This window comes from Tachysurus vachellii, chromosome 12 (assembly GCF_030014155.1).
Source record: "Tachysurus vachellii isolate PV-2020 chromosome 12, HZAU_Pvac_v1, whole genome shotgun sequence".
NCBI classification, from domain to species: Eukaryota; Metazoa; Chordata; class Actinopteri; order Siluriformes; family Bagridae; genus Tachysurus; species Tachysurus vachellii.
Window position 1 is genome coordinate 6605798 of NC_083471.1, and position 20876 is coordinate 6626673.

General features: G+C 42.0%; 2 protein-coding genes across 3 annotated transcripts in view; one reads left to right on the forward strand and one right to left on the reverse strand.

The window, feature by feature from the left end:
* Positions 1–604: 604 nt before the first annotated feature.
* ddx1 (DEAD (Asp-Glu-Ala-Asp) box helicase 1) lies at positions 605–17578 on the reverse strand. Its single transcript, XM_060884212.1, has 26 exons — positions 17480–17578; positions 17335–17386; positions 16659–16722; positions 16528–16557; positions 16095–16191; positions 15115–15162; positions 14058–14141; positions 13657–13740; positions 12406–12482; positions 12225–12297; positions 12042–12118; positions 11716–11830; positions 10965–11103; positions 10817–10877; positions 10154–10252; positions 9974–10063; positions 9667–9855; positions 9506–9557; positions 7314–7460; positions 4106–4197; positions 3939–4011; positions 3312–3384; positions 2258–2300; positions 1990–2085; positions 1116–1236; positions 605–947 (listed from the first exon to the last, which is right to left on the reverse strand). Exons 1-26 carry the CDS (start codon positions 17493–17495, stop codon positions 817–819), a joined length of 2223 nt encoding a protein of 740 aa, XP_060740195.1. The 5' UTR covers positions 17496–17578; the 3' UTR covers positions 605–816.
* A 149-nt stretch (positions 17579–17727) lies between these two features.
* nbas (NBAS subunit of NRZ tethering complex) overlaps positions 17728–20876 on the forward strand; it is a 186364-nt gene continuing 183215 nt past the window's right edge. For both annotated transcript variants that reach the window (XM_060884210.1, XM_060884211.1), the window contains exons 1-3: positions 17728–17883; positions 18246–18297; positions 19011–19047. In XM_060884210.1, coding sequence (XP_060740193.1) covers positions 17791–17883; positions 18246–18297; positions 19011–19047 — 182 coding nt within the window. In that variant the 5' untranslated portion in view covers positions 17728–17790. The remainder of the gene's footprint in view (positions 17884–18245; positions 18298–19010; positions 19048–20876) is intronic.

Genomic DNA, 20876 nt, shown 5'->3' on the forward strand with positions numbered 1-20876 from the left:
AGGGGGTCCTCCAGTGGTGGCTTGAGGAACTTCTTGTCAGAAGAACAACGTGGTTATTTCTCTAAAGTTGCACATGTGCAAAATAGATGAATTGTATGTAAATTTCATCGGAAAAGAACCGAATTGAATAAATAAGCTGTGTAAAAAACATAAAATAAATAAATAAATAAATAAATAAAATAAATGAGTAAATCTTGTAAAAAAAAACATTTAAATTTTGGAAAAAAATATTTTTCAAATTTAATTTAAATTTTACATTTTTTTTTATCGTCTACAAAAATAAACAATCAAAAATAAACAATTTGACGGAAAATGTCTTCTAAGCAAACGTACTGTGTTTGATCATTTTTTTCTTTCTTTTTTTAACCTGAGACTTGTATAAGAATAAGAAAACAGCAAGGTTTTTACTACATTTCACAGATCAATGTCCTTCCCCCTTAATTTTTATTGCCTCGTAAGTCTTAAGCTTGTGTCAAAATCAGGAGTCACAATCCTTTTACACCGAAGCGCATTTTATCACCTCCTGCTGCATTTCCCCTTCAGTGAATCACATTCCAGAACTTTTTTGGAAACAAAGTTTTTAAAGAATAAAAATTCCACTCACTGCTTTTGCGAATTCGTTTATTGAGTTTAACACTTAAACTCGTCTAGTGACAACCAAAAAAAGCATTTTCTTACTTGCTGTGAAAGTAAATGAATAATTAAACAATTTAACTAAACACTTTGTTAGTGTTTGGATCTACAACCCGTGTGTGTGTGTGTGTGTGTGTGTGTGTGTGTGTGTGTGTACTGTGGCTCAGGTGTGAAGTGTGAAACTCAGAAGGCTTTAAAGAGCTGGTTGGGGAGATAGCTGAGTTGTAGGAAAGAGGTCTGAGCTTCTCGCTCGAGGTTAGCAAGCTCCTGGACCGTAGGAGCCAAAATATCTACATGACCCTTACAGAGACCACCTGAGAGAGAGAGAGAGAGAGAGAGAGAGAGAGAGAGAGAGAGAGATCTGTCAGATTCACAATGTTTTATTAACCAAATAACACTCATCACAGTGGCATACAGCCACAGGACCACACAGATGGACAACATACAGACAGAAGTGCATACACACACACACACACACACACCTCCAGCAGCTCTGCGCTGGCCGTAAGTAACCTTGCCATCAAATTCGTCTATGGGCACTTTGATGTCCGGCTCACACTGAGTAATGGTGCACTTCAGATGGTCCTCGATGTCTCCCAACAGCTGAACACAAAACACAACACTCCCATGAGAATCACTCTGTGTGTGTGTGTGTGTGTGTGTGTGTGTGTGTTGAATAAATTTGTTAAATTCTTCTTCAAGGGGGGCACGGTGGCTTAGTAGTTAGCACGTTCGCCTCACACCTCCAGGGTTGGGGGTTTGATTCCCACCTCCGCCTTGTGTGTGTGGAATTTGCATGTTCTCCCCGTGCCTCGGGGGTTTCCTCCGGGTACTCCGGTTTCCTCCCCCGGTCCAAAGACATGCATGGTAGGTTGATTGGCATCTCTGGAAAATTGTCCGTAGTGTGTGATTGCGTGAGTGAATGAGAGAGTGTGTGTGTGTGTGCCCTGCGATGGGTTGGCACTCCGTCTAGGGTGTATCCTGCCTTGATGCCCAATGACGCCTGAGATAGGCACAGGCTCCCCGTGACCCGAGGTAGTTCGGATAAGCGGTAGAAGATGAATGAATGAATGAAATTCTTCTTCAAATGTTTCAGTTCTTCATGAATGTGTGTAAACGATCATCATTTGTATTATATGACATTTAAATTTTGTTTAAATGTTTAGAATGTTTTGTTTTTGTTTAGATTTGTTGTATCAATATAGCTCTGAACAGAAGACGACGCTTATGGAGTTTGTGATGTGTTGCTGATTAGTTCCACACTACAGCACACAAGGTTGTGCTTTATTCCTTATTTCCATCAACCTTTATCATTTAATTGTCTTCCACTTCACATCTGGAACAGAAAATCCTCACCTCTTTCTCGTTGTACCATATAGTGCAGCCTCCCTCCTCCTTTAACCTGGTGTTATAGCAGCCTCGGCCTCTGTTAGGACACACATGGTACCATACCTACACACACACACACACACACACACACACACACACACACACACACACACTTTAACATATGGCTCCTTCATGTTACACATACATTTGCTGCTCTAAACATATTTTCAAAACATCCCCAAACCCAAACACAGCTTCAGTTTGTCCATTTGTACATGTACTTTTTGTTCTTTACCTTCTCCTTCTCCATGGCCACCAGAGAAATGGCCAGACCCATCCTTTAGAGAAAAGACAGAGGAACCAGTGATAAAGGGCAAAACCAGAAAACAAAAATATACAAACAAAACACACACAGAGAGACACACACAGCCAGCCAGACGCACACACAGAGAGACACACACAGCCAGCCAGACGCGCACACAGACACAGCCAGCCAGACGCGCACACAGAGAGACACAGCCAGCCAGACGCGCACACAGAGAGACACAGCCAGCCAGACGCGCACACAGAGAGACACAGCCAGCCAGACGCGCACACAGACACAGCCAGCCAGACGCGCACACAGAGAGACACAGCCAGCCAGACGCGCACACAGAGAGACACAGCCAGCCAGACGCGCACACAGACACAGCCAGCCAGACGCGCACACAGACACAGCCAGCCAGACGCGCACACAGACACAGCCAGCCAGACGCGCACACAGACACAGCCAGCCAGACGCGCACACAGACACAGCCAGCCAGACGCGCACACAGACACAGCCAGCCAGACGCGCACACAGACACAGCCAGCCAGACGCGCACACAGACACAGCCAGCCAGACGCGCACACAGACACAGCCAGCCAGACGCGCACACAGACACAGCCAGCCAGACGCGCACACAGACACAGCCAGCCAGACGCGCACACAGACACAGCCAGCCAGACGCGCACACAGACACAGCCAGCCAGACGCGCACACAGACACAGCCAGCCAGACGCGCACACAGACACAGCCAGCCAGACGCGCACACAGACACAGCCAGCCAGACGCGCACACAGAGACGCGCACACAGAGACGCGCACACAGAGACGCGCACACAGAGACGCGCACACAGAGACGCGCACACAGAGACGCGCACACAGAGACGCGCACACAGAGACGCGCACACAGAGAGACACAGATTAAGGGAGTGATAAAGGGGAAAACAGTAAATCAGAAAGCAGGAACATACATTATTGCTCCAAACAAACATATAAATAAATAAAGCACTGGGTAAGAGCAGTGACGTGGTGCCACCAGTTTATACCTCTCTGCACGGCCCACTCTTCCGATGCGATGCACGTAATTCTGCTTCTCATCCGGCAACGTCACATTAATGACTGAAATAAGACGAAGAAGAAAAAGACAGTGTTTAGTGGCTGAGATGATGAGTGTAGTCATGACCTCCACTCCACAGACTCCCTCTCAGCCAAGACCAATCTAACTTCGAGAAATCGATCGCACTATGGAATAAAACCACTTCCAAGTGAAGGGCGTTATCTAAGAAGCTACATGTTGCTTTAAATTGAGACACGTGACTTGACGAGGTTCACACTTTAATCAGTGACCACTTTATTAGGAACACACGCATTCGTGCTGTTGAATGCCTTCAGTGGAGAATGAGAGCTGACAGGAAGTCTATAGCAACACAAATAAGTGCTCTTTGGTGGTGGTGGTGGTGGTGGAGAGCAGAAAAGCATCTCATGCACCATCGTTCCTAATAAAATGGACACGGATTGATCACAGTAGTCACCGTTTGGGATGTTCTGAAACAACCTAAAGAGGTTAAACGCAGGTTTCTCTCGTTTGGTTCCACGTTAAAGAAGTCAGAGCGGCTGCATCTCACTAACTATTTGTTCTCACAGTGTTCCTTTAAATGCTCGTTAGTTCTTACCGTATGGGACGCCGTGGATGTCGATTCCTCTGGCTGCAACGTCGGTGCAAATCAAAAACCTCACTTCCTTTTTCTACAGCGAGGTCAAGAAGAACACAGTCAGACATTCAGCATGGTGCTTAAACCTCAACCCGTTCCTGCTACTAACAACCATCGCTTGTTTTTACCTTGAACCGCTCCAGGTTGTATTTGCGCTCGTTGGGCTTCCTGTCACCGTGAAGACAGACACAGGAGAACTGATGTCCTTTCTTTTCAGGACCTGAGTGGAGGAGAGAGAAACTGGATGAGCTACATGTGTTCCTAATATAGTGACCACTATATCTATCTAGTGCTATATCTGACTATATTGGATATGAGGTGAAATTCTGGGCCAAAAGTGTCGACACCCATCATTACTCGACCCCTCGGCGAGGTGCTAAGACTTAATTGATGCATGTGCTATTTGTTCTCGGCGAGGTGCTAAAACTTAAATGATGCATGTGCATGCTGGCCACTTTATTAGGAACACATGACCAAATCAGCCAATCACATGGAAGCAGCACAACACAGACATCAGGAGCTTCAGTTTACAGAAACGTGAGGGAAAAAGTCTGATCTCTGTGGCTTAGCTGAGTACTTAAGCTGCTTCACACACACTCACTCACACTCACTCACACACTCACTCACTCACACACTCACTCACTCACACACTCACTCACTCACACACTCACTCACTCACACACTCACTCACTCACACACTCACTCACTCACACACTCACTCACTCACACACTCACTCACTCACACACTCACTCACACACTCACTCACTCACACACTCACTCACTCACACACTCACTCACTCACACACTCACTCACTCACACACTCACTCACACACTCACACACTCACTCACTCACACACTCACTCACTCACTCACTCACTCACTCACTCACACACTCACTCACACACACACTCACACACTCACTCACACACTCACTCACACACTCTCACTCACACACTCACTCACACACTCACTCACACACTCACTCACACACTCACTCACACACTCTCACTCTCACTCACACTACTCTCTCACACACTCACTCACTCACTCACTCACACACTCACCACTCACTCACACACTCACTCACACACTCACACACTCACACACTCACTCACACACACTCACTCACACACACTCACACACTCACTCACACACACTCACACACTCACACACTCACACACTCACACACTCACTCACACACTCACTCACACACACTCACTCACACACTCACTCACACACTCACTCACACACTCACTCACACACTCACTCACATCACACACTCACATCACACACACATCACACACTCACATCACACACTCACATCACACACTCACTCACACTCACACACACACACACACACTCACACACTCTCTCACTCACTCACTCTCACACACACTCACTCACACACTCACACACACACTCACACACTCACTCACACACTCACTCACACACTCACTCACACACTCACTCACACACTCACTCACACACTCACACACTCACACACTCACTCACACACTCACTCACACACTCACACACTCACACACTCACACACTCACACACTCACACACTCACACACTCACACACTCACTCACACACTCACACACTCACACACTCACTCACACACTCACTCACACACTCACACACACACTCACTCACACACTCACTCACACACTCACTCACACACTCACTCACACACTCACACACTCACACACTCACTCACACACTCACTCACACACTCACACACTCACTCACACACTCACTCACACACTCACTCACACACTCACTCACACACTCACACACTCACTCACTCACACACTCACTCACTCACACACTCACTCACACACTCACTCACACACTCACTCACACACTCACTCACACACACACTCACTCACACACTCACTCACACACTCACTCACACACTCACTCACACACTCACTCACACACTCACTCACACACTCACACACTCACTCACACACTCACTCACACACTCACACACTCACTCACACACTCACTCACACACTCACTCACTCACACACTCACACACTCACACACTCACACTCACACACTCACACACTCACACACTCACACACTCACACACTCACTCACTCACACACTCACTCACTCACACACTCACTCACACACTCACTCACTCACACACTCACTCACTCACACACTCACTCACTCACACACTCACTCACTCACACACTCACTCACTCACACACTCACTCACTCACACACTCACTCACTCACACACTCACTCACTCACACACTCACTCACACACTCACTCACACACTCACTCACACACTCACTCACACACTCACTCACACACTCACTCACACACTCACTCACACACTCACTCACACACTCACTCACACACTCACTCACACACTCACTCACACACTCACACACTCACTCACACACTCACACACACACTCACACACACACTCACACACACACTCACACACACACTCACTCACTCACTCACACTCACTCACACACACACTCACTCACACACACACTCACTCACTCACACACTCACTCACTCACACACTCACTCACTCACACACTCACTCACACACTCACTCACACACTCACTCACACACTCACTCACACACTCACTCACTCACTCACTCACTCACACACTCACTCACACACACACTCACACACTCACACACACACTCACTCACACACACTCACTCACTCACACACACTCACTCACTCACACACTCACACACACACTCACTCACACACTCACTCACACACTCACTCACACACTCACTCACACACTCACTCACACACTCACTCACACACTCACTCACACACTCACTCACACACTCACTCACACACTCACTCACACACTCACACACACACTCACTCACACACTCACTCACACACTCACTCACACACTCACTCACACACTCACTCACTCACTCACACACTCACTCACACACTCACTCACACACTCACTCACACACTCACTCACACACTCACTCACACACTCACTCACACACACACTCACACACACACTCACTCACACACTCACTCACACACTCACTCACACACTCACTCACACACTCACTCACTCACTCACTCACTCACTCACTCACACGTCTCTAAAGTTTACACAGTCTAGTAGTTGTGGTGTTGGACTACCAATTGAAAGGTTTCAAGGTTGAATCCCAGGTCCACCAAGCTGCCACTGTTGGGCCCCTGAGTAAGGCCCTTAATTGCTCATGTGTATTAGAACTAGGTATAATGTAAGTTGCTCTGGATAAGTTTGCATGATGTGCACGTATTGAAACGCTTGCTATCGTATTCGTCTTTTTGGTTCACCTCCTCCTTGTGCGATCAGGTGCTGCTCCATGTTGTCGCAGTCAATCTTCGTCCTGCAGAAGATGATGGCTTGGTCCATCTTGTGCTCCTTAATTGCACGGACCGTGTACTCGCCCTTCAGGATTTTGATCGCCTCCGACCACATCTCTAATCAGAAACGATAGCGTAACTCGGTTAAGTAGCACATGGTGCTAAAATACGTGTGAAATAACACATGACGGTCCAGATACATGACCACAGGGGGTTAAAATGTAAAAAAGGATGTACTGTAGGATCAACATTCGTTACGTTTAAAAATAAATACGTGTTGTGTAACTGAATGTGTAATGTTACACGTATGTGTAACTGAATAAACAAAGTACTGTAGGGACTGAAATATACGGAGCTCCACAGCAGAAATAGAGCTCCAAAGGTGGCTAAAGTGTCCGATCTCTGAGGCCTGGTGTTGTTTAAGAGCTGCTTTAAAGGTGATTGTATAACGTATGTGACCACAGTGATCTCTGTATGATTTAGCTCTATGCGATGTGATGATAATGTATACTGTAGCCTCAGATAGTCATAACTAGGGTTGGGTATCAAAAGAAATTTTCCGGTTCCGATTCCGGTTCCAGTTTTGCCTCACGATTCCCGGTTCTGATTCCGATTCCATAATAAAAGAAATGTGAAAAATAACGCACAATACTGAAACAATTCCATTTGTGTTTATTAATCACTCTTTAAATATTTTAAACAGAGCGTTTCAATTTATATCAATTTAAATTTAAATAAATCCAACATCAAATTTAACACATTAATTACAACTTAGCAAAACAGTTAGCAATTTTTCTGAAGAATAATTAACGTCGAGAAGACGAGACCTTTCCTGGCTTATTGTATCTCCAGCTGTGGAGAAAACCCTCTCAGACGGGGTAGATTTGCTTCATTGTTGTAGCTTTGGAAATGAATCCACACTTTAGACTTTTTTTAGACATGTTTAACCAGGGGCGGTTCTAGCCCTTTTTTAGGGTGGCTCCAGCCACCCTAAAACTATAAGTATATTTTTTTCTTTCAAAAATAAAAAATAAAAATTACGTTAAAATGCAGGACATGTTTTCGATTGGAAAGAATATTATTTATCAGTTTGATCCAAGAGCGATTTTTTTTCCTTTGCTTTTCCGCACGTGCGTTTTAGTCTTTCAAAAGTGCGTCATCAGCTGTCTGCTTTATTTGAACGGAGAAGCTCAGGCACGCGCAGCGTTCACGCGCAGTCAGAGCTGGAGGCGTTTATCTATAACGTTAATCGGCGGTTAAACCGCAAAGACGGCAACCAAAAGCAGTGAAATTTCACTATTCTTATTACCAGAGTTGATAAACAAAATATTAATGCAAACAATCCATTCAATACTAAATAAAAATAACATTTATTGATTTGGGCTTTGTCTTGTGAATATTTTTTTTATTAAATGACTGCATTCATTGGACACACTGTTTGTAGAGAATGCACACATACATGAACTGATCTGATTCAAAACTGACATCATTACATTATGCATAAAATTTTGGTGTCCACTTTTGCCATTTAATATTACCATAACTTTTGGCTTACTATGTAGTCATATAATATATAATATAAAACTCTTCCTGTTTCAAATTCTCACTGAGGGCTAAACCACCTAAAGATGAAATCCTAGATCCGACCCTGTGTTTAACACAAAGCGTACCTCAGCACAGCAGCGCGAGTGACTGATTTCTGTGATAAGCTGCGTTAATTTGGTTGCGTGACTGTAAAAAGTGTAAACAATTAATATACATGAGGTAAGACATGGCTATTTAAAGTGACCGCTCCCAGCGCTTTGCCCGTCATCGCATCGGAACCGTGTTTGGAACCCGAAACTTAAATATTCCGCGCGGTTCCGGTTCCTGTTAAAAAACAGAACCGGTTCTCGGTTCCCAACCCTAGTCATAACCAGTACTAACTTGTTCTGCAACTTGTTGTTCCATGACATTAAATAGAATTAGAGATGAAAAAAACGCATGATGTCGTTTTTAATTAAAAAAGGTATACTGAGGTATAGAGGGAATAAAACACTTGCTGTCTCATGCTGTTACACTAACACTTGCTTGGTGTTCGACCGCATCACACTAGCATGTTGTATTTTCTATCAGCACGACCTCACTGTGTTTATTTCTTTGTGTAAATGTTTGTTGTTTACCTGGAGTGCTGGCTCCTGGCCTTGTGTCGTCTTTCGCATGCACTTCGTCGGTCTGTATCAAGAACAAATAAAACTCATTTGACTCTTCGATTCAATTTTATTTGGATCGAGTCTTCAAAAGCGGATACCGTCGGATAAGGTAATAGATGTCGGAAAGTTACCCGGATGTGGTTTTTGCCCAGTCTTTCCCAGAGCCTGTCGTTTTTGGGGTTGACTGGCACCACCACGTGATGCACCGTCTCAGGTATGGAGTCTTCACCTTTCAGATCCACCCACGTGGGGAAGTGCATGATCTTCTCCGACAGCTTCTTGACATCGAACGAGTGCAGGGTGGCCGAGCACACGATCACCTAAAGCGATCACAAGCAGAAGTTTCTCACCGCTCTGTCTGGAATAAACCCGAACCTCACAATCCAGTCCTGGTTTCTTATTAAGATTCTACAAATACACAATGGAGAGGAGAGAAACCTGTAGTCGCTTTCCATCAGAGGTGACCTGGGGGATTTTGTTGTAGACCCTCATGATGAAGTCGGTGTAGCCGGCTGAAAGGAGTCCATCCTGGAAAAAGACAATAGGTGAAAGAGGGAATTAAAGCTAAAGGTGATTAGATTACAGAATGGTACTTTTATTTTGTGCAGATCTACGTACACATTCATCCAGAACCAGGAAGCGGACTTGGGAGAGATCGAGTTTTCCTGTGGATATGAGATCGTCGAGTCTGCCGGGTGTGCCGACTACTATATCAACCTGAGAGAGAGAGAGAGAGAGAGATAGATGCTGGTTGCTTGTATTAAACGCTGAATCTATCCATCCATCCATTTATCCATCCATCCATCCATCCATCCATCCAGCCATCCATCTGATCCAGCCAGCCATCTGATCCAGCCATCCATCCATCTACTGTATCTGTCCATCCATCAATCTATCTATCTGTCCATACATCCATCTAGCTGTCTATCCATCCATCCGTCTATCCATCCATCCGTCTATCCATCTGTCCATCCATCCATCCATTTATCCATCCATCCATCCATCCGTCTATCCATCTGTCCATCCATTTATCCATCCATCCGTCCATCCATCCATCCGTGTATCCATCTGTCCATCCATCTATCTGTCCATCCATCCATCTGTCCATCCATCCATCCATTTATCTATCCATTTATCTATCCATCTATCCATCTCTAAGTGTTGTATGCTGAAATGCAAACACTGAATTTTGTGACATCACCCAGTACAGGATGAATGCTGCAGTTTGCTTGATTTTGTCTTCATTTCTGCGACAGAATGAAATGGTGACAGTGCACCTACCCCGCTTTCCAGAATGGAGAGCTGCTCTTTGGCTGCTACACCTCCGATGATCAGCAGATCTCTGTAAGAAAACAACAAGAATGCTGTGAGCTTCAGACACAGAACGTCGCAGGTCTGATCTAAAGTGTACGCTCTGTTCTGTGCTCACTGTAGTTTGGGATTGTCCACGTATTTCTTAAACTGCTTGATGTTGTTGAGGGTCTGCTCGGCCAGTTCTTTGGACGGCTCCAGGATAAGAGCTTTAGGGGAGTTGGAGCTTGTTTTGACCTGACTCACCGTGGCACTGCCTACACACACACACACCAAAACAGTTCTACACAACTCACCATAAACCTCATTCAAAACAGTCTCTCTCACACACACACACACACACAAAGAGAGAGTCTCACACATGCACCCTCTTTCTCTCTCTCACACACAAACACACACGCACGCCCACCCACATGCTCGTATTAACTCACAAACACACTTCCGCACACACAAGCACTTCCGCATACACACAAACTCACAAACACACACTTCCACATACACACAAACTCACAAATACACATTTCCGCACACGCTCAAACTCACAAAAACACATTTCCGCGCACACAAACTCACAAATACACATTTCGGCGCACGCACAAACTCAAAAACACATTTCCGCACACGCTCAGACTCACAAAAACACATTTCTGAGCACACACACTCACAAAAACACACTCCTGCATACACACAGACTCACAAATACACACTCCTGCATACACACAAACTCACAAATACACACTCCTGCATACACACAAACTCACAAATACACGATGGCGTGCACACAAACTCTCTCTCTTGCTCACATTCACACACTCGCTCGCACACACATTCACACACTCATCTATGTAAATGAATACTGAGTAGTTCACCAGTCTGAGTTGTTTTGACCACATGGCCATCAGGCGCTTGATCCACAGCAATGAACCCTTTTTTGGGGGCATGTTTAAAAGGCTCTCCACCAAAATTAAACTTCAGTTCAGCATTCTGTGCATTAAAAAACAAACCACAGAGCTATTTTTCATCAACACACACAATCTCTATACTATTTAACCATGCTTTTGCTTTCTTAAGAAAGAAAACATGAAGCGTTTACCATCAGAGGAAAATCGGTGTAAATCTGTGTAATTTAATCTGTTTAAAGATGAAGTGACAATACACTAAAGGTTAGAGGGATGAAAGGGATGTGTTGTGTTACCTTAAGCACACAGGAAGCAAAGAACGGCTGATTTTTCAAGTTTTGGGGAATCTCGAAGGCCAAGCCCAGATCATTCCCTTTTTAGATAAATTAAACAAGCATGACATTTTGTGATGAAAAACAAAAAATAAATCTTGAAGTGACATCATTTTGGTTAAGATGCCTGGTTAATGAGAGACAAACCATTTTTGGAGAAGGACACATGGCCACTTTCCATGTCGATGTAACAGCCGATGGTGTCGTGCATAGTGAACTCCTATAATAATAATAATAATAATAATAATAATAATAATAATAAACAACTCAATGATTTATAGCACAAACTCTCAATTTAAATAAAATAACTCAAAAACTGTTAGCTCACCTCTCCATAACTATCAAACTGCTTATTGTGGGATTTCTTCCCCGTCCCGCCGAAGCCAAAGCCGAACTTGTCGGTACCTGTGTGTATAAATATGTGTCTTCATTCTGTAGACATGTCTGAAGGATGTTAAATTTGCTCATTATTTTCATCTTAATGCGTCAAGTACCCCAATACAACTGTCCATGGGTGGGGTTAGACCTGAGGGTGTTGCTGTGTTATTGCAACCGTTGGCAACACACTGCTATGTTAACCCCTTCAGCTATTACAATATTACTGTTGCTGTGGTACTGCAATGGTTGTTACATCTTACAGCTGGTTGTTAGGGAGTTGCTAGTTGCTACGGTATTACAGGGTGTTGATAGGTGGTTATTACAGATGAATGTTAGCGTCATGATGGCATTCCTGATTACTGCTGGCAGCTGCTATAGTATTCCTAATTGTTGCTAGGCAGTTACTAGGGTATTCCTAATTGTTGCTATTTACTATGGCATTTCTGATTGTTGCTAGGCAGTTACTATGATATTCCTAATTGTTGCTATGCGGGTATATGGCATTTCTGATTGTTGCTAGGCGGTTACTATGGCATTCCTGATTGTTGCTAGACGGTTACTATGTTATTCCTAATTGTTGCTATGCGGGTACTATGGCATTCCTGATTGTTGCCTGGCAGTTACTATGGTATTCATAATTGTTGCTAGGCGGTTACTGGGGAGATTGTGCTTGTTGCTAGGCGGTTACTATGGTAATATTGATTGTTGCTAGGCGGTTACTATGATATTCCTAATTGTTGCTAGGCGGTTACAATAGTGATCGCGATTGTTGCTAGGTGGTTACTATGGTAATCTTGATTGTTGCTAGGTCTGCTCTAATAAAGGTAATGATTATATCAGGGTTCCTTTAACCAATATTATTTACTGCATTAGCAAATTAACAAATTAATTGTTAATAAAATATATTGCCACTGATTGTTGATTCAACTCATGATCAAAAAAAAAAAAGGTTTTCAGATCATTTTACTCACTGATGGATTTTTTTTTGGCTTCTTCAGTTTATTATTACCAAAAACAAATAAATAAGAGTACTAAAGTGCATTAATGTTGCGTTCATGTTAATTACTGAATTAAATAAGCGAGGTACCGAACAGGTCACCCTAAGAAATATCATCAGAACGGTAACACAGGCTGTTACACAATACCAGGCAAGTGTTGATGTGTGAAAACCTTGCTACAAAAAGATCGGCTGTGTTCATACCCAAGTCCAGCGATGCCTGACTAGTAGACCATCCGATCCTGCACAAGCCCTGGTCATGGCAGGAAACTTCATAAACGTACTTTCCTAAATGGAGGAGAAAAGATTTTATCAAAATGATCTTGGACTTGTTAGATCTTGGATGTTAGGGTTAAGCTCCTGTTAGTGAGACTCACTGCACCGCTATACATTTACATTATACTACAACTCATGGAGTGAATCTTAGGCTGTGTCTCAATCAGCTCCTAGATCAGTAGTCAGGTAGTTGGCCATTTTTCAGAGATGTAGTTTGTTATCGTCTTATAGCACCATGACAGAAACCATGTACAGTTCACTACCTAGACAGCTAGGCATTAAGGCTGATTGAAACACAGCCTTAATCTTATCCAAGGCTGAGATCTGACCTTTAGTCACGGCCCTGGTGGATCGGCAGCCGTGCCACTCCTTAAACTCTCTGCTCTGGCAGCAAAGCCCGTCAGGACCGATAGCTGAAGAACAACAACAACATGAAGATTAGCGTTTTTTTTTTACTGCTTTTTACTAATGTATCACAGAAATTTCAGAAGAATGTGTGTCACTTCGAGTTGTGATATAAATGTGCAAGGAATAAAAATGCATTCTGAAGGCTGTGGTAAACTTGAAGGTTAAAAATAAAATCCTAATCAGTAATTTTCTACTAGTAAATTTGACGGGGGGGGAAGTCTGTGCTTTTTTCCTCAGTCTCAGCTGCTTCCATGCAACGATTCAACACTGTCGAATGGAGACGATCGACGTCGACGAGAGCTTCTCGTTAGAGTGGCTGACATCTTCGTCTCGCTAGTGTCAACACGTCAGAAATGATCTGATCTTTCTGAAGCTTCTAAAAAACACTCCGACCGATTTTATAACAGAAATGCCATCGCTCTCATCACCCTGAGCGTTGGAAAGTCGCCTGAACTTCTTTAAACTTCGTCTTGTTTTTGTTCTGCAAAGTGTCTCATCGCTCCAACGCATGGAAGCAGAAAGTTTGTCTAAAAATGAGATATGATAAACCCTTTCATTAAGGCTGACGTACTAGATATTTAAGTGCGTATTTTAATGAACTAACCTTTTACAGGGTGCCATTACTTTTGTCACAATCAAAAAAGCTAGTCTTATTCATCTTGGATTATTGATATGGATTATTTTGGGACTGCTTTCTTTTGTTTAGGTTTTAGAAAATCTTTCCTTAAACTGTGTTTACAATAAATAAGAAAAACTTTGATACGTTGAGTCACGCGACTTAAAATTCGACCAATCGCAGTTCACAACAGTCTGTTTACACACAGAGTTTATAGGCTGTCTAGATTTTACGACTAGGGTGTCATTTCTTTTGGGGAAACAAACTTTAAATGTATTTGTATGCGGTTTAACAATTAAATGTTGTGTTTCTGGAAAATACTATATAAAGTGTAATGTTTAAGGTGCAAGTTAGAGACTCACCGAACGCTGGGCTTCGGTCGTACGGGTTCATCTGCCATTTATTAAAGACTGAAATGTAAAAAAAGGAAAAGAAAGAATGAAAGAAAAGAAACTAAAGGTTCACATTAGATCGCTCCTCCCATCTCTCTGTCAATCACAGAATCTCCAGCCAATCACAGGCTTCCGTGAGATCGGCAATGCAGAAGAGGACAGAAAATCAGTCTCCGCCCTTTTCCGCATTGCAAGGCTTCATAAGCCTGACAAAAGAATCAAACCAATTTCCACACTGATTAATGTAACAGTAAACATTTGTTTAGAACCATGTAGAAGAAGACAAGAGATATTTTTATATATATATATATATATGAAGCTAGTTGTGTTATTTCTGCGCTGCTATTCTTACTGCAAACCACATTTATCCTCTTTTCTTTGTTTTTTATCCAGAGGCCAAAAAAATGTAATTAAGTTAAAATCCTGTTTGTCTCGTGTCCACGTTCATCATTGTGTGTCTTTGTCATGTCTTACTCCACACACGAGCCATGTATTCAAAGAAAAGCTCCAACGGTTATTTTTTCTCCACACAAAAGTTTGTATCTTCAAAGTAAATGTTGATATCAAACCCATTTCTGTTCTCTGAGATGCTCCGAGTGTTTGTTCATCTAAAAATCAACTCAGATTTGATCTTCAACTCTAAAATCCAGTGTAAGATTATCAACAGAGAGAAAAACTCACGTCTCACACTGAAAAGAACACCACATGAGTCCCGACACATTAGATCGGACTCACGGACAAAACATCATTCATTTATTATATATACTGTTGAAAGAGTCCCATAAGTCCATTACTGTTCTGATGGTGTACTGGGAAAAAGGGTTTAAAACTAAACAAACGTCCTCGACACACACAAGAGACAGAAACTAGAGTGTGGTGATGCTTGTGAGTCAGCAGTTTGAAAAGCAGTGTGTCTCAGAGGAATCGCATGCATTTAAATCACTGCTGACCTGCTCCTCCTGTCTTGACGGCACTACGGCCTTTTTTCCCCTCCTGCTGATCTTTCAGAGTCTCGAACACGATCTGGATCACTGGGATGCTGAAGGCCTACAAAATCAATCATGAAAGAGACTTTTTTTTTGTATTTTTTTTTTTACACGGTTTAATTGTAGCTATGGGACACGTCAGATGAATAAATCAGTCGAGTTGTATTTCATCATGAAACAAACTGACGACTGCAAACACTAGACTTGGCTAGTCATTGATCTATGAGATGATCAGCGTGATGGTGGTGCTGATGATGTTTCAGTACCACGAATGCTGGTATCCAAAAGTTAAAAAGGTAGACGAACAGCATTGGATGTAGAAACGCTTAATAACGTAGAATATATTCATCCTGGAGATCACATTTCAATGTGTGTGTGTTTGTGTTTTATAACCTACCCCAGTTTTGCCACTCCCAGTCTCAGCGGCCTGAAAAAAAAATAAATAAAAAATGTAAAAAGAGACGTTATAAAAACAGTGCGTGTGCATCATAACACAGCAGAGACGATTCGGTGTATCAAACTTCTCACCATGAGAACGTCTCCTCCACCGAGGATCAGGGGAATGGACTCGGCCTGGATGTCGGTGGGAAGCCTGAGAAACAGCAACAGATCACTAATAACTAATCACTAATGCACCCCGAGGTCAAGGTTGACTTTTTTTCATATTTGTCTATTAACATTTTTTTTGTTGTGTCATGAGAGTAGAAAAGTTGTAGAACAAACAGCACACTCTTTCTCCTCGATCTCTACGGATCCGATGTTGGAATTTAGACACAAACGCCACAATTCTCTACACAACCAGCAGTTTAAAGGCCTACTGAAGGCTTCGTAGTACACTGACTGGAGACCTGTATGAAGAGCTTATTAAAAGTAGAGGTGCGAGTTTATCACAGAAGAACGCTGCAATGCAGATAAAAACTAAACCAGGCATGTCCAAAAGTTTGTGCACCCCGACCACTACATCTATGCAAACGTCTCGTTCTGGATTCATTTTTAGCCTTAAAAACATTTTTCTAACACAAATTCGCTCATGTTTCACATAGCCTAATAATACCGTGCTATTTTTAGACGATTATATCGTGTAAAAAGAATACCGTCAAAACAATAAACCGTCCTAAACGCAGCTGAAACCCAAACGCACACGAAGTGCACTAGACAGCTAGTGTGTAGTGCATTTGGAACACAGCCCATATTTATAACTTACAGCCAGTCCATCTCTTCGACGGCTTGAGCGATTTCAGGCATCACGCCCATTTCTAGAGGAATAAACAATAAATAAAAGGTTCCGCTCATAAATACGTTAAGATACATAGTTTTATAACAATAACAACCCGAAACAGCTCATTTACCTTCAAACGCAGCCATGGTTGCGTAGTGAAATCAACCGGAAGTGACAAGTGCCGCATTAAAATTTGACAGGTTGCTTGAAAATACGTGTCCGTGTGCAACCACTCGACCACAGAACTTTAGTTCCGAGCATTGTCTTTTTATGGCGATAATAAGATTTCTTTCTTTTCACGTAGTGAACGGAGTGACTGATTGAACGGAAATACATTTAGCGCTCCATTATTCACATTTATAAAAAGGTTTATTTTGGGATAACAGCCATCTCGTTTGAACCTCACAGGCTACCGTAGGTTGACGAGGCGTTTCGCTAAAAATGGCTGCAGATTCTATATTGGAAGATGAAGAAGAGAATATTTTGTATGATTTACTCATTAACGCGGAATGGCCGCCAGAAACAGACACGCAGGTGGGTACAGTTTCTGCTTTCAACCGGCTTTAGTTTAGTTTCAACTGCTAACGGAGTCGTTGTTGAATTTCTATGACGCTAAACTGCCAAAGCCACGTAGTTCGACTCTGAGGGTTTAGTCCCAAATACCTTCCTGCTCCCTACCTTAGTGCACTTTATAGGGTACACTTATAATTGCGTCCGCTTACGGTCAAGTGCACTAGTTTATAAAAAACGAGTTATTTAGGATGCGGCTCAAGTTCAAGCTTAAATAAATCAATATTGTTCTTGTTATGGTTTTAGAAATTCGTGAACACGTCATGAATTATGGAATTTAATCATTTTAACATGTATTTGTTTTACTCTGGGTATTTTATTTGCAGGCCCGAGGATTAAAAGAGCACAGTTCCTCTCTTATCTCCAAGGCTGTGACAGGTATAAACACCTGAACACCTCACATTCAGTACTTTCATTAAAATAAGTGGCACCAAAACAATGAAACGATCACATTTTGCAAATAAATAATTTGTTGGAATCTTTTAGTTCTTTTAGATTAATGAATATTGTGAATAAAATGAATTTTGAGGTTTTGTGGAAGTGAAGCAGATTGAAAGCAAAGACAAGCAAAAAAAAAATCTGCATTTTCTTTTTCCCCAAAAAAGCTTTAACACACATCAACGTAAGGTTTGTTTTGACCGTTCGAATCGTTTCTTTTCTCAAATTGTCTCAAATTCATCTCTAACCTTCGCTTACAAGGCAAACGTTTCCCCATCCACGTGTAGTAATATTCACCACCTAAAACCTGTTTTGTTCTCGTTTCCTGAGAATATGAACTTTTTCAGTAAAAATCCTGTATAAATAAAGTTTATGTTGATTTACAATACATTCTACTGATAATAACAGTTGAACAGCTGAAGTGCTTTTACATGTTTACACCCGTCACATTTTGGTATTTGATCACGAAAGGTTCTTTTTTAAAAAAATCTTTCCTGAGAATTCCTGCACAAAAAAAAGAAAAAAAAACATTTTTATGGTAATCTTTGGTTTTGAATTAAAAATGATTGTAGTTCGTTTTTTCTCATTTTTAATTATTTACATATTAGTGATTTAGTCAGTACAGTTATTATTATTGTTATTTTTCTCCTCAGGACCATTTCGCTTTATTCTGCACTACCTTTGGTACAGGTAAGTCCTTAGCAGGGAAAAGTTTACACTACATTGTGGAAGACAATTGATAAAATTAATTCTACATACACAGGGCACCTTGGGTAAGTTTTCACCCTTGACTCCACACGTTTTGAGTCGCATGTAGAGACCAGGAGTAACGCTGGACATTGTGCTCCCATCACCATGCTTCACAGCAGTGATTTGTAGTGTTTTCAGGGTGATCGTTAGTGCTAGCTTCTCACTAGTTTTTGAGAATTTTTCTATAGAAACTAAATGGTTTCCAGATGTTGTTGTAAAATAAAACCACTTCAGGGCATGCCAAAAAGCTCTGTCCAGAAGGGATTTGTAGTAAAGATGTTAGTTAGTTAATTTTTTTATTGTCATTGTGTGTATAATTAAATAATCATAGATACGAAACCAAAGTAAATAGTATAAACAATATAAACAGACAATAAAGAGGTAAGCAAATCAGAATTAAGGAGCGATTCCTTTAAATCTGGTGACCCAACAGTGTAAAGTGTTTCCAGACACAAGCTTTAAAAAGGGCCTAAAACATGTAAAGCAGATTTAAAGCAAAGGGTAACGTTATGTACAAAAACCATCCTCTTCATGATTGCTGTTTCTTTGTGAGACATCTCTCTCTCTCTCTCTCTCTCTCTCTCTCTCTCTCTCTCTCTCTCTCTGTCTCTCACAATCCGGTGCACCTAATTGCACTTTACATCAATACGCTCTTCTTTAGACAAAGGCATTATTAAAGGCTATCTAAAAATAAATAAACAAAAATTGTGAAATGCTTCTTGCGACTGTCTTTGATGTAAAAATAGCCAGTTAGTAAAGGATAAAAAAGTTAAAATAAAATAAAGGACTAAAAATAAGACACAAAGTAGATAGAATATAACGAATAAATAAACCTATAAAAAAATATAAATATATAAAATATCCTCCCGTGGTGATCGAGACCTTTCAGACACAATGCAGTGGACAATGCAGCGAACCCCCTGCCGTGAAGCATGGTGGTGTTAGCACCACACCCAGAAAGTTACTCTTGGTCTATGTCTTGTTTATGTGCTATATTATGTTTAGGATTTATAGGAGTAAGTGTGTTATATCTCCCACTGTGCCACTGTATGGTCGTTTATTCTTTATTTTTCTTTTCTTCGTCACCGTCTATTGATGCTTAAACACTTTAAACACACACGAAAATTTTAGTTTGCAATTTGTTATGGCTTCAAATGACAAACCTGCCTTTACATACGGTTTCGGTCTAAAACTTTGTCGTAGAGTAAGAAAATCACACAGAGCTCAGGGACAGGTTTGTCTTTAGACGCAGTTCCAGGGGAGGTTCGTTCCACCACCCAGGAGTCAGAACAGAGAAGATTTCGACCCAGTAACACGTTTGTGTTGAAGATGAAACTTTGGATCATCAAATCATCAGAGACTTACAGTGACATCCGCTGGACACTAAACGTTATTACACCCCTGTTGTGTCCTGTGGCGACGAAGAGTGCTGTTCATTAAACAAAGCACTGATGCAGATGCTATTCCATTATATGTAGTGTATATTGTGTAACCAGGTAGAAAAACTGGAAGTCAGTCGCATACAGAAACGATCATGAATAAATAATAATAATAAAAATAAAAAAGACTTTTCATGTATTTTGTATTATTTACATTTCTAGCATTTAGCAGACACCTTTATCCAGAGCGACTTACATTTTATCTCATTTTTTTATACAACTGAGCATTTGAGGGTTAAGGGCCGTGCTCAGGGGCCCAACAGTGGCAGCCTGGAGGACCTGGGAATCAAACTCACAACCTTCCAATTGGTAGCCCAACACCGTGACCAC